Source organism: Otolemur garnettii, unplaced genomic scaffold (genome assembly GCF_000181295.1).
Source record: "Otolemur garnettii isolate 467f Iridium unplaced genomic scaffold, OtoGar3 scaffold00012, whole genome shotgun sequence".
Lineage (NCBI taxonomy): Eukaryota > Metazoa > Chordata > Mammalia > Primates > Galagidae > Otolemur > Otolemur garnettii.
In genome coordinates, this window is record NW_003852407.1 from 19,552,735 (window position 1) to 19,566,634 (window position 13,900).

At 36.6% G+C, this 13,900-nt stretch overlaps 1 protein-coding gene across 5 annotated transcripts in view; it reads left to right on the forward strand.

Moving 5' to 3' along the window:
• Positions 1–11,481, forward strand: part of TRAPPC8 (trafficking protein particle complex 8) — an 85,661-nt gene extending 74,180 nt beyond the window's left edge. For 4 of the 5 annotated variants that reach the window (XM_023510213.1, XM_023510215.1, XM_003784760.2 and 1 more), the window contains 3 exons: positions 5,269–5,414; positions 9,790–9,879; positions 10,701–11,481. In XM_023510213.1, the coding sequence (XP_023365981.1) occupies positions 5,269–5,414; positions 9,790–9,879; positions 10,701–10,935 (471 nt within the window). In that variant the 3' untranslated portion in view covers positions 10,936–11,481. The remainder of the gene's footprint in view (positions 1–5,268; positions 5,415–9,789; positions 9,880–10,700) is intronic. The other variant, XR_002772040.1, reaches the window with a different exon arrangement.
• Positions 11,482–13,900: the final 2,419 nt, after the last annotated feature.

The window sequence follows — 13,900 nt, forward strand, 5'->3', positions numbered from 1 at the left end:
CAAAAAAAAAGGGCAGCGCCTGTGGCTCAGTGGGTAGCAGGTGGCAGGTTTGAAACGGGCCCCAGCCAAACTGCAACAAAAAAATAGCCGGGCATTGTGGTGGGTGCTTGTTGTCCCAGCTACTTGGGAGGCTGAGACAAGAGAGTCACCTAAGCCCAAGAGCTGGAGGTTGCTGTGAGCTGTGATGCCATGGCATTCTGCTGAGGGCGACAAAATGAAACTCTGTCTCTAAAAAAAAAAATGTATGAAAGAAAATACAACTCTTTTTCTTTTTTGGGGGGGCGGGGGGGGAGACAAGCGTCTCAGTTGCCCTGGGTAGCACAGCATTCCCAAACTCTTGGGCTCCAGCTATCCTCTTGCCTCAGCCTCCCAAGTAGGTGGGACTCAAGGCCTATGCCACCATGCCTAGCCAGTTTTTCTATTTTTAGTAGGGACAGGGTCTCACTCTGCTCAATCCTGAGCAAGAGAGAGACTCAAGCAGTCCACTTGCATCAGCCTCCCAGAGTCTTAGGATTACAAGTGTGAGCCTCTGTGCCCGGCCAGAACTCTCTTGATTGAGGGTTTATAACTTACTAATTTTGTTCTTGCTCAATCCGTCGCCCAGACAGACTTATTTATTGAAGTTGAACTTATCTGTTTTATTTACTACTTTGCTTCAACCTTTTAGGACCATGCTAGTGTGTAAGTACTTGGTAATTATTAAATAAATGAATAAAGAATGCCGAATTATTAAATTCATTCTACTGCTTTAACAAACCAAAAAAGTTTTAACCAGACATGAGTGGCTCAGTAGTATTAATAGTTGACATACTAACAGGTAGTACACAGTAAGTTTTAAGATTGCAGGTTTCAGCATTGCATTTCAGTAAGCCCTGTGTATTTTAATTTTCATTCTGCCTTATAAAGGATAATTACAGAGAATGCTATATAGAAAATTATTTTACTGATGTAACAATAAAATGAAATATTTTACAAAATATTTATGAACTACTGTCTACATGTTGGCCACATCTTTGAAGAAAATTTTGCAATGTGTATTTTATAAATAAAGGTATACTTAGCTACAATTTCCCATTTCCTCTATGTATAGTGACTTGATTGGTGACCTTTGGGACACCTAGTAGTTTAATAAACTACAGGTCTTATAAGAATCTGCCAGTTTGATTGTATTGTAGATTAATACTCTACTCATAAGTTTTAAATGTAAGATACAGAGTCTTACTCTGTGGCCTGGGCTAGAGTGCCATGGCCTAATCCTCACTTGCAGCAACCATAGCCTCCTGGGCTCAAGTAGTCTTCCTGCCTCAGCCTCCCAGGTAGGTAGGACTAAAGGCATGCTTTATCTCACTCCTACTCTGGCTGCGCTTGAACTCCTAAACTGAAGTGATCCTCCTGTCTTGGCCTCCCAAAGTGCTAGGATTATAGACATGAGCCACTGCAGCTGGCCATTCAAATTTTATTTTGAAAACTACATAATAGATTATAACAGAAATATGCCAAGGTTACAAAGAGCGCATGTTCAGTCTTAAACAATTTGAATTCAACCTGAGAGAAAATAGAGGTTGAGTATCCCTTCTCTGAAACACTAGAAGTGTTTTGGATTTTGTTTTTTCCAGATTTTTGAATATCTGCACCATATACTTACATGCTGAGCATCCTTAATTTGAAAATCTGAAATCTGAAATTCTCCAGTAAGCCTTTCCCTTTAGTGTTGTGTCAGCACTCAAGAGTTTTGGGTTTTGGAACATTTCAGATTTAGGATGTTAAACCCATATAAGTAAAGAAACTGTCCAGTAGAAGGGGAGTTGATTATATATAAAATCATAGAATAAACAAAGATACTGCCAATACTCAACCCAAACATTATCCCAGGATAGGTGGGCTCTGTCCACCCACATTATTGTTTGATGTACTTGTAGTTCTGGCTCCATTGTGGAGGGAATAAGCCTGGTAAGTCAGCATTTGTGTTTCTGACCAAAGTTCCTTCATCTCATTCCGTGCTTGGCAAATGGTCTTGTGAAACTTTGGTTTCCAGAGTAACCTACCAATAAAAGAACTGTACACATTGGTCAGATTTTTGGCAAATTATATTTATCATTATGCATTATTACATTGGTATTCTGGCTTTATATGTTCATCTGCATTAACTGTAATGATTTAGCATCTCTATGTAACTCAACTCTGAAAAAATGAGGTTAAATATGTGAGTAGGTAAGCCCAAGTGATAAATCCTGGACAAAGGTAAAATCACCAAGGTAAGTGTCACATTTTGAGGCGTCCTGAAAGGCAGGCAACTAACCCATCCAAGGCAGGCATACACTGATTACTTGTGTACCAAGAGAGTACTGTTCTTACATTTCAATCTCTAATTGGCCAAACTAAATTTGTTTTAAGTCTGATATACTTTATTTTATATAAATTTTAAAAATTACATTTAGGTACAGAATAGGAAATAAAGGACTAGGGAATAAAGTAATCCATACAAGTAATAAATAATAATACAGGGTGAACACAAAGTTCATATGCATTTTTTTTTTTTTATTGAATGGTAACTATGTACATTAATGCACTTCTCGGGTACAGTGTGCAGTTTTCACAAACAATCCGAAATACTTCCATCAAACTGGTCAGCACAGCCTTCAGTTCATATGCATTTTAAAGTAGTTTAACAAAGTAAATGGCATACGAACTTCATGTCCACCTTTATATACTGTTTATTGGGTGTTTGGTATTTGTCAAGTGTTGGTTTATATCAGTACTTGTCATAACAACTCTGTGAATTGTACTCATGATCTAAAACCTCTATTTAGGCAACAGCAGGCATAAGATCATAATTTAAATCATGTGGTTAGAAGAAGAAATATTTGATTCCCAAAGCAGTATACTACAATAATTAAATGTGCTCAGACTCAAACAGAACTGGTATTTGCATATAACCCCTGCCACTTAAAAAGATTTGCTACAACCTTTTTAGTATTTCTGAGTTAATTTTTTTCATTTTTAAAATGAAGGTACTCCACTTACCTCACACATGTAAACGCTGTTGAAACATTCTATCAGACACTTTCTTCCTCTGGTTCCCCCTTCATCACATAACTATTTTGTTTTATATACTTGGGTTTATCTTCCTTATTTTTTTAAAAAAAATTTTATTATAAAAAGTATTATTTTATTATAAAAGTATGAATTTTTATTACAAAAAATCACACAAGTGAGTAAAAAGTAAATCCTGGTTTTCTCTTCCTCTCCTCTTTTAGGGTCACTTTTTAGAGTTACCTACACTAAAGTCTCTTTTCTATTTTTCCACAAATACTCCATGCTTATGCAAATATAAGCATGGGAATACTGTATATATTTTTAAGGTACTATTAAACTCTATTTGGTCACTGAATGATATTTTTGGCCAATTTTCATTAATTTGTGCATAATAATAGTTTAAAATATTTTGCTTTGTGCACATTTTGTAGGATAGATTTCCAGAAATGAAGTCATTGGCCATATGATTTAATATACTTGTGTGTTACCACTTCCTATGTTATAAACTTTTTGTTTGTGCTTTTTAAAAGGTATCTTTGTTTTACCTGTAGCACCATGATGCACCAGGATATTACTTGAATATAGTTTGGTTAATCTGTTCCTTCACTTGTCAGTGGGATGAATCTGGAGCCAGTGCCACAGTTTTTATTTTCTTTCTAACAAATTTAGTTCCTTCTTTTGCAGCTATATAGATCAGGGATCAACAGACTATTTTTGAAAAGGGCCAGAATTTTGGACTTTGCTGGCCAGACTATCTCTATCATAATTATTCACCTTTGTCCCTGGCATCCAAAAGCAGCCTAGACAGCATGTAAGCAAATGGATATGACTATGCTTCAATTAAATGTTCTTTACAAAAACAGGAGGCAGGCTGGATTTGGCCTAGGGGCTGTCATTTGCTAATTCCTAGTATAGATTAAAATCAAACTTCTCCTGAGTAGTGAGGGAAAATGGAGAAAAAAATAACCAAAAAAGAAAATAATAGTAGAAATATTTCTCTGCTTTTATTTAGATGATGAGATTAATATTTATTGAAATACTTATAAATAAATGCCTGATACCAGCTATATTAAGACTTTTTACATGCATAAATTGACCTTTAGCTAATGTAGTTGAAGCACTATAATCTATAAAACCCAGCCATATATTTTTTGAAAAAAAAATTAAGGCAATTTTAGATGTTTAGCTATTAAAACAGATACTATACAATTGACCGTCTGCAGTCCTAAGTCCTAAGCACTATTACCAGGTGACAGTCATAACAACCTTTGAAGTTGTTGTTATGAGCCCCTTTTTACATACAAGGAAATTAAGTTTTAAAGCATTAAGTAACTTATTCAAGACCACAGAGCTAATATGTTAAGTTGCTGGAATTTAAATCTAACTCCAACACATAGTAAGTGGGGAATGAATAATCTAGAACATGAGTTCTTTTTTATTTTATTTTATTATTTTTTTTTTTGAGACAGAGCCTCAAGCTGTCCCCCTGAGTAGAGTGCCGTGGTATCACAGCTCACAGCAACCTCTAACACCTGGGCTCAAGCCAGTCTCCTGCCTCCGCCTCCCAAGTAGCTGGGACCATAGGCGCCCGCCACAATGCCCGGCTAATTTTTGGTTGTAGCCGTCACTGTTGTTTTGGCGGGCCTGGGCTGGATTCGAGCCCGCCACCTTAGGTGTATGTGGCTGGCGCCGTAGCCACTTGAGCCACAGGTGCTGAGCCAGAACATGATTTTTTTATCCTGTATTATATCGCAAGCGATAGCAACTATTAGTTTAAATAGCAGCAGAAAAAGTATTGTTCATACCTTAGATTATCTTACTGGTTTTGTTTGTATATGTTAACTTTTTAAATAAGATTTTTAAGTAAGTGGTTTTTAACATTTAATAAGTTTGTTTTTTTCTATTTTTTTTTTCTTCGAGACTAATTCTCATTCTGTTATCCTGGTTAGAGCGCCGTGGTGTCATCATAGTTCACAGCAACTTCAAGCTCTTAGGATCAAGTGATCCTCTTGCCTCAGCCTCAAAAGGGTTGGGGAACTATAGGCGCCCGCCACAACCCCCAGCTAGTTTTTCCACTTTTAATAGAGATGGGGTATTACTCTTGCTCAAACTGGTTTTGAAGTCCTGAGCTTGAGCAATCCACTGGCCTTGGCCTCCTAGAACGCTAGGATTACAGGCATGAGCCATCACGCCCGGCCTTATTGTCATATTTTTTTTTCTTTCTTTTCTCAGGATCCACCAGAAATGGAACTGTTAAAATTTTTCAGGTCAGAAAACACTACAGTTTCCTCACGACCATCAGTAGAGCAGCTTTCTAATCTGATTAAAACGAGTCTTCACTACCCAGAATCATTTAATCATCCATTTCATCAAAAAAGGTTTGAGCTTTAATTTTGTTTAAATGTTTTAATAACACACACCTACATTTACTTATTTAGGCAGTGGTATTAACCCAAATATTGAAGGAGAAATTTAGGTAATTTTGAGTCTATAAAAATTACTGTAAGTAATTTAACCTTTACTATGATTATCATATATTTTGTAGCTGTGGTTAAAAATGGATATTACTTTTAAGCCACCTGTGAGTTTCCAGAAGTTTCTTATTAAGAAGAAGCTAGTTTATCGTTAAGTCAAAAGCAAGGAACAAGACTATATGATTTTGCTAAGTCCTAAATCTGGTGACCTTTCAAAGGTCTATACAAGAAAAGATGGCAAAAAACTCAATGGAACTAGTCTGTAAATTATACTTGAAGGTAAGAATTTTGGTGAAATCACCCTGGATAGGGGTGGGGATAGGATGGAACAGTACAAAAAGAGAATGGTGACCTGCAGAACAGTGATATCTGAGAGAGCTAAGGAAAAAGGAGCTTGTGAAGGATATGGATGGAAAGAATTACTATGAAAAAACCAGTAAGAAGAAATTAAGTAGTATCTCATATGTGAGTGAGAACAGTTCCAGAGAAGTGGTTAACAGTTTAAAGCTGCAGAAAGCCCAAATAGTAAATGAACCAAGTTTATTCGATCTGACGATAAGGAAGTCATTCATGAATTTTAAGCAGAATGTCATAATACAGGGGCTAGAAGTATGACATCAAGTGAGAAGAGAATGAGCAGTGAGGAAATAAAGATACTGTGTTGACCACCCTTATAAGAAGCGGTGGTCATCCAGAATCAGGATCAGGATCAGGTAGTATCTGTTACTGTTTTCTTACTAGGTAAGGCATGTTTGTGGTCTTGAGCGATAGGATGGTATACAGGGGGAGTAACTAAACCCTTAGTAGATGGAAAGATACACACGCTGGAGAGTGACAGGATTATGATTATGTTTGGGCTAAAGAAGGTACTTCTTATTTTACTTTGAAACAGGGAATAAAGAATGTAGGAAGAAAGTTTAGTAAGTTTATACTTGTTAAAGTGCCTCCATTTTAGGAGGTTTTTTTTTTTTTTTTTTTTGTAGTTTTTGGCCGGGGCGGGGTTTGAACCCTCCACCTCTGGCATATGGGGCTGGCACCCTACTCCGTTGAGCCACAGGTGCCACCTAGGAGGTGTTTTTAAGAGCAAGTTTTTCTATCTTAAGTCTAAGTTACTTCTGAGTAATTATGGGTAGAGAATTTGAAGAAAGTGTAATTTTAGGATAATTACTGAGAACAATGAGAAGATGCTGGTTGAGGATGCACAGGAGTGCTGGGCAAAATTAAGAACTTAACAGAAACTTAAGATCAAAATGCTTTTCACTGGAATGAAGATAATGAGTTACTCTTGAGTTTCAGGAGACATCCAAATGTTCACATTTCTTCCTGTACCAGCATTTAGATAAGGCATGGGGATTTGACATTTGAGGATCAAATGGGAACGGAACAGCATTAAGTTCCTGGGTTTTAACTTTGGGGTATGGATTATGCTTCTGGAATTTAAGTTAATGGGATACTTCTAACTGGAAACCTACCCAGTAGTCTTTTTTGTCCCTCTTGCCATGTGAGAAGTGGTGTAGCACCTGCATAACCTAAGAATATGTTTTCAAATTCATCTTGGTTTTTATTTAGTGAAATCTGTGTCATTTACAGCATTGTTTAGAAAATATAATAGAACTTCCATAGTTGACCACTTCCTTAAGTTGACCTAATTGCCATAATTCAGGCATGCACCATGTGTATACTTCTCAATTAGAGAATATAAAGTTTCTGAAAGCATGAAATACGTTATTTGAGTGGAATTTAAAACTTATTTTTTGTGAGGTTATAAGATTATAATTTGTCTTCCTTACTATCTCTTCATTAACAGAGTGAAATATTTAAGTTGGTACCAAAGTAATTGCAGTTTTGGACCATGAATTTTAAATCATGATAAATAGGTTCAGACACACCTTTATTAATCAAAATAGGAGCCATTACAATCCACACATTGTTGCCAATGAGAAATAAGTTTGTTTCTTCCTATAGCATAAAAATTCATGTTTGAAAATTTGATGAACAATTTGGAAAAGCATTTTCTGCATCCTGGTTGTGGAAACATTTTCCCTGCAGAAAGTTGTCAAGATGTTTGAAGAAGTGGTGGTCAGTTGGCGAGAGGGCACATGAATGTGGTGGATGAGGCAAAATTTCTTGGCCCAATTTGTTCAACTTTTGAAGTGTTGGTTGTGCTATGTGCATTCTGGTGTTGTGAAGAGTGAAGCCCTCTCTGTTGACCAGTGGTGGCTGCAGGTGTTGCAGTTTTCATTGCAGCTCATCGATTTGCTGAGCAGATCTCTCAGATGTAATGGTTTCTCTGGGTTTCAGAAAGCTGTAGTGGATCAGACTGGCAGCTGGGCACCAAACAGTGACCATTTCCTTTTCTAGTGAAAGTTTGGCTTTGGGAAGTGCTTAGTGCTTTGGAGGTTCCTGTTAGTCCAACAACTGAGCTGGTCGTTGCTGGTTGTGTCATATGAAATCCACTTTTTGTCACAATCCAGTCGCGAAATGATTTGTTGCATAGAATAAGAGAAGATGACACTTGAAAACAAGAATTTTCCATCAGCTCATGAGGCACCCACTTATGGAACTTTTTTACCTTTTCAGTTTGCTTCAAATGCTGAACGACTGTAGAATGGTCTTTGGCAACTTCTCATGTAGTTGTCAGAGGATTAGCTTCAGTGACTGCTCTCATTTGGTCGTTGCCAACTTCCAGTGACCAGCCGCTGTGCTCTTCATCTTCAAGGCTCTCGTCTCCTTTGTAAAACTTTGAACCACAGTCAGGCTGGCTCACTCCTGAAGGGAGGCCAAGGCAGATGGATGGCTTGAGCTCACAAGCTTGAGACCAGCCTGAGCTAGGGTGAGACTTGATGTCTACTAAAAATAGAAAAAAAAAAAATTAGGCTGGCATTGTGGTGGGTGCCTGTAGTCCCAGCTACTCGGAAGGCTGAGGCAAGAGCATTGCTTGAGCCCAAGAGTTTGAGGTTGCTATGAGTGCCACAGCACTCTATCCAGGGTGACAGAGTGAGACTCTGTCTCAAAAAGAAAAAAAAAAAATTTTTTTTTCTTGAATCACCACTGCACTGTTAGCCGTTCCTGGACCAAATGCCTTGTTGATGTTGGGAGTTGTCTTCACTGCTTTATGACCCATTTTGAACTCAAATTTACTTTTTGTCAAACTTCATTTTCATAGTCCAAAATTATTACAAAATGAGCATCAAGTAATAAGTCATTAGAAAAGAAACATAAAGTGAAAAATGCACATTAAAATGATATATAACATAACCACATTTACTTAAGAATGTGTTCTAGTATCAAATGGTAAATTTCAACAATGCGAAAACTACAATTACTTTTGCACCAACCTAAATATATGTAACCAGGCTTCATTATGCATATAGGTTATGTTCATTTCTTGTATTCTTGATTTGAAATCTATAACATCTTGTTCATGTGTTTTCACTGCCTTTCCCTTTTTCTGTGGATAAAATAATATCAGACAGAAACTAGCATGGCATACCTGACATGGGTCACTTAAAAGGGATTTCCTCATAACTTGTTATCATAGAAACTTGTCTCCAAAACATGACTTTATGCAAATTTGATAGAAAACCAAATGTCAATCTTGGCCAAGTTCTCAAAATTAATTTTTAATAAAGACAGCATGATAAGTTGTTGGCATTTTCATGATTTACTTTTTCTTCATTAATCTTTTTATGTTGAGATTATTTTGGCAAATCATCTAAAAACACTTTAGTTGGCCGGGCACAGTGGCTCATGCCTGTACTTCTAGCATTCTGGGAAGCTGAGATGGGTGGATTGCCTGAGCTCACAGGTTTGAGACCAGCCTGAGCCACAGTGAGACCCCCGTCTCTGAAAATAGCTGGACGTTGTGGTGGGTGCCTATAGTCCCATCTACTCGAGAGGCTGAGACAAGGGAATTGATTGTGCCCTAGAGTTGGAGGTTGCTGTGAGCTATGATGCCACAGCACTTTACTGAGGGTGACAAAGTGAGACTCTTGTCTCAAAAAAAAAAAACCCTTCAGTTATTTTTTTAAAGATTAATCATAGTAAATGGTAATATTGATTTTTGTGTATATTCTGATGTTTAGCACTGAGTCATTAATATATTTTTATTTACAAAATAATTTTTTGATTGATTGGGAATTTGATTTTTTCTTTCTTGAATTTGATTGCTTTTAAGGAGCTTATGTTCTCTGTGAGTCTAACATGTTATTTTCAAGAAAATTGTTTTTAAGAAGGAAGAAATACACAGTTAACTGTTTTGTTTATTTTTCTTCTATAGCCTTTGTTTAGTACCAGTGACCCTTTTACTTTCTAATTGTTCTAAAGCTGATGTTGATGTAATAGTTGATCTTCGGCATAAAACAACAAGGTAAAGTTTTATTTTGTCGTTTGTTTAACATGATTTGAAAGCAATTTAATATTTTGAAATTATGCAGATAATTGCTTAACATGATAAAGTTAACTCAAAATGCCCTGATTTTTTGTTTGATGTTGCAGAAGGCTTACAGAATTATTATAGAGGTATTAAATATTAAAAGATTTGTTTCTGATTATAGAATAATAATTAAGAAAAAGAAAAACATCCAGGTTCATACTCCTACATCAGCTACCCTTAGAGGCAGCTTTTTGGAATTCAGAAAGTTTTAAATTTTTAGAAAAATAGTATAAAGCATCTAGTGACTATCACTGTATAACAGCCCAAACAGGATACAGGACAGTTCACTGAAAATCAGACACATTATGTATATGATTATGTGTGTCATAAATTAATTGACCAAGGCTTTATTGATAGGTACTGGATTATTTTCCATTTTTCAGTATTTTAAACTGAAAATACTGTTTAGATATTATAAGCATTCTTGTATACATACTCATTTCATATATGCATAAGCAAGGGGTTAAATGCTCAGGTTTGAAATCAAATTACATTATTTACTATCTTTTGTTGTGGATATTAAATGAGATAATCCACTGTTAGCATTGTGCCTAGGAGGTAGTCACTGTTAATAAATGTGAGCTACTATATAGTATGGTAATTGTAATGATATTGTTATTAGTAAACAGCTGGTTTCATAAAATACTTCCTAAAATACAATTGCTTGATGAAAGGGACTTTGAAAAAAGTTGATGGGACTTTGAAAAAAACTATAACGAAAAAGTTCTATAACTTACTTTTTTCTCCTCCCTTAGTCCAGAAGCACTGGAAATCCATGGCTCATTTACATGGCTTGGACAAACACAATATAAACTTCAGCTGAAAAGCCAGGAGATTCACAGTTTGCAGCTGAAAGCATGCTTTGTTCATACTGGTGTTTATAACCTTGGAACTCCTAGGGTATTTGCCAAGTTATCAGACCAAGTTACAGTGTTTGAAACAAGTCAGCAGAACTCCATGCCTGCCCTGATCATCATCAATAACGTGTGACAGCTTGCACGTTTGTACTGAAATCCACAAGAATCAGTTTAATTTTGTGGAATGGGTTTTACAGCAGTATTTGAAATAACCTAAGTTGTTAATGGAGGTTGTTGGTATCGGATCACTGCAGAATACTTTGACTTGTCATTTTATTGATGATGCAAAGCACGTTGGACTGAGAATACTTACATTCTTTTTTTATATTTCTTTAAATCCTGGTAATAATTTACATGCTTATAATACAGAGTTTCAACATGCCCATGTACCTTATTAAGCCCCGTCTTCAAAAACAATGTCTAAGTCTGCTGTTACAATTTGTCAATGGTATACAAATATTAAGAGATGATTTTGAGGAAGGAAAAGCCTTGTTGGCGATACTCCTGTTAAGCCATTAGTCTATAAATCCAGCTTTACTGTGAAGTTCTAGAGTGTTAAAAACCAATTCTCCTGTCCTATTTCACACGGTTCTCTAAAATCTGCTTTGAACTTTGTTTAGAGAGTCTTCATATTTCAGTATCTGGTGGTCTCTAAGGCTTATACATAACTTTGTAAAAAGAAAAAAATTTTTTCTGATGCTTTGAATATAGTTTTGAAAGGAGTTTGACTTTTTTTCCCTCATTCATCTCAGTATAGAGTGCACTATTTCACAATAAGATTTTTGTCATTAAAATTATCATATTCTTTATTATATAACTTTAATAATTGAGTTGATCTGTTTAAAATATAAATCTACTCAAGTTAATTAAAAATAAGCTTTTCAAAAATGTATTATATTTATAACAAATGTACTGTAAATAGAATAAAGACATACTATTCACTGTATAAATTTATTAGGTTCTTTTTTTTTATTGAATGGTAACTATGTACATTAATGCACTTTAGGTTCTTTTTTTTAAACCTGGTTTTCTGAGGACTTAATATATTCTTTATTTAAAATGAAAGCCAACCATATTATTATAACAAGTACTAGCCCAGTTTCCAGAGAGAGCTTTATTGTCATTGTTTCCAAAAATGAAATATAGTCTTTGTTCTTAAGTTTTGATGGCCTTGTTATACACGAGCAAATGAGTTTTGTTGTGTCATGTCTGCTGCCTGGCTACAAAAGTGGATAATTCATTTCTATCCTAGTAGAAGGGAAAATGAAAGCTCATTGAACCTGTTGCAAATAATTATGTTACAAATTCTTACGCAGCTTATGGCAGATTAGGCAATTTAACCTTTCTGCTGAAAAAAAGTAAAAAGTCTGAACAAAATATAAGAAACATATTCCTAAAAACCAAGTGTTACCAATATAGTCAGTCATCAGTGGAACAAAATGTAGAACAAAGTCCATAGAGGTGGGGCCAACACTGTTTGGAAGTATTTTGCCTGGGGATTGTTTTATTTGTTCACTTAGTAAGAAGCAGCTGAGTGGCAGAGCCTGCATTTGACACACTTTCAAAACAAGAAGTATAGGTCAGGAGAAATATAAATCGAAGCAAGGATAGAAAAAAGGTGGAAAATAGACATAAGTTAAGGGAACTACTTTATTTACTAAGAAAGTCATATGTTTACTTGTAAAGTCATAGAAAGAGGAGAGGTAGACATCAAGTTACAGGTTCAGTTGTTACCAGACAAAGAGGTCTGGCAGAGTCATCAGCAATATGCAGAGACGGGGATAGGTCCACCAAACTTGGTCAGAGGCTGGGATTCTGGAGAACAGTGAGAGTAGTCTCTCTAAGACTGTCGTGATCTTCCATTTCTAACATTATAGTTTTATACATTTAATTAAAAGTCTAGACCATGTTAACCCTTATATTAAACAATAATCAGTAGAAACCATGACCATAGTAAACAATAATCAGTATAACTCATGATTATTCAGAGGTTATTCCGAGATGTGAACAAAAGGAAACAGAGTCCAGGTTCTGTGTGGGCAATATGGCTTTTATTCACTTGGGTGGCTGAGTCAGAAAAGGAAGTCAGCATGTGGGTTAAGGCAGGGTGGGAATATAAGGATGGGAGTTGGGGACTTACTCCTTTATGGGAGGGACTTGGGCACTTGTTTTCTGTGTCCCTGTGCTGGGCCCTATCATCCCGGTCTTTTTTAGTCTATTATAAGGAGGCAGAGTGGTGAGCATGGTGCGTCGTTGCCGCCTGCGGGTTGAGAGTTGGCATGGGCTGCAAGGGAGGGAGTCAGGGGAGTGTTTACAGGAACACTCTTGGGTCTTTAGTCTGAACTAGTTGATAATCAGTGTAGGGTAAGGATATGAGTGGTTGTTTTTTGGGGTGACTGCATGGTCAATAAATCGGGAGATGAGGCAAAGGACTACTGGTCTGAAACAGAATGAGAAAGATCATAATTAGTGGCCCTAACATAGAAAGTAACCAAGGAGGCCAGGAATTGAATAAAGACCAGGTATTAGATGATTCAAGATTTGTCTCTGTTTGATTCGTTCTCTAAGTTCTTTTACTTTGCTTATATTATTCTTGACTGGTTGACAAAGAGACAGCCTTCTCCCAGAAAAATGCATGTGCCTCCTTTTTCCACTGTAAGCAAATCTAAGGCTCCGCAATTTTGGAGGACTCCTGCAGCTAAAGAATTTTTTTTTTTTTTGAGACAGTCTCACTGTGTCCCCTTGGTAGAGTGTCATGGCATCACAGCTCACAGCAACCTCAAACTCTTGGGCTCAAGTGATTCTCTTGCCTCAGCCTCCCACGTAGCTGGGACTACAGGTGCCCGCCACAGCGCCCTGCTATTTTTTATTTGCAGTTGTTTAGCTGGCCCAGGCTGGGTTTGAACTTGTCACCCTTGATGTATGTGGCTAGAGCCATAACCACTGTGCTACAGGTGCCGAGCCGCAGCTAAAGAATTAATTTGGGATTGTAGGGTGACTAAAGAGTCTGCTACCCTTTTCCATGTCTTCCTGGAGTTCTAGGGAAGAGTTGGTGATAAAAGTGAGTTGATGTACTAATGCCTGCAATGCCAAGCCCA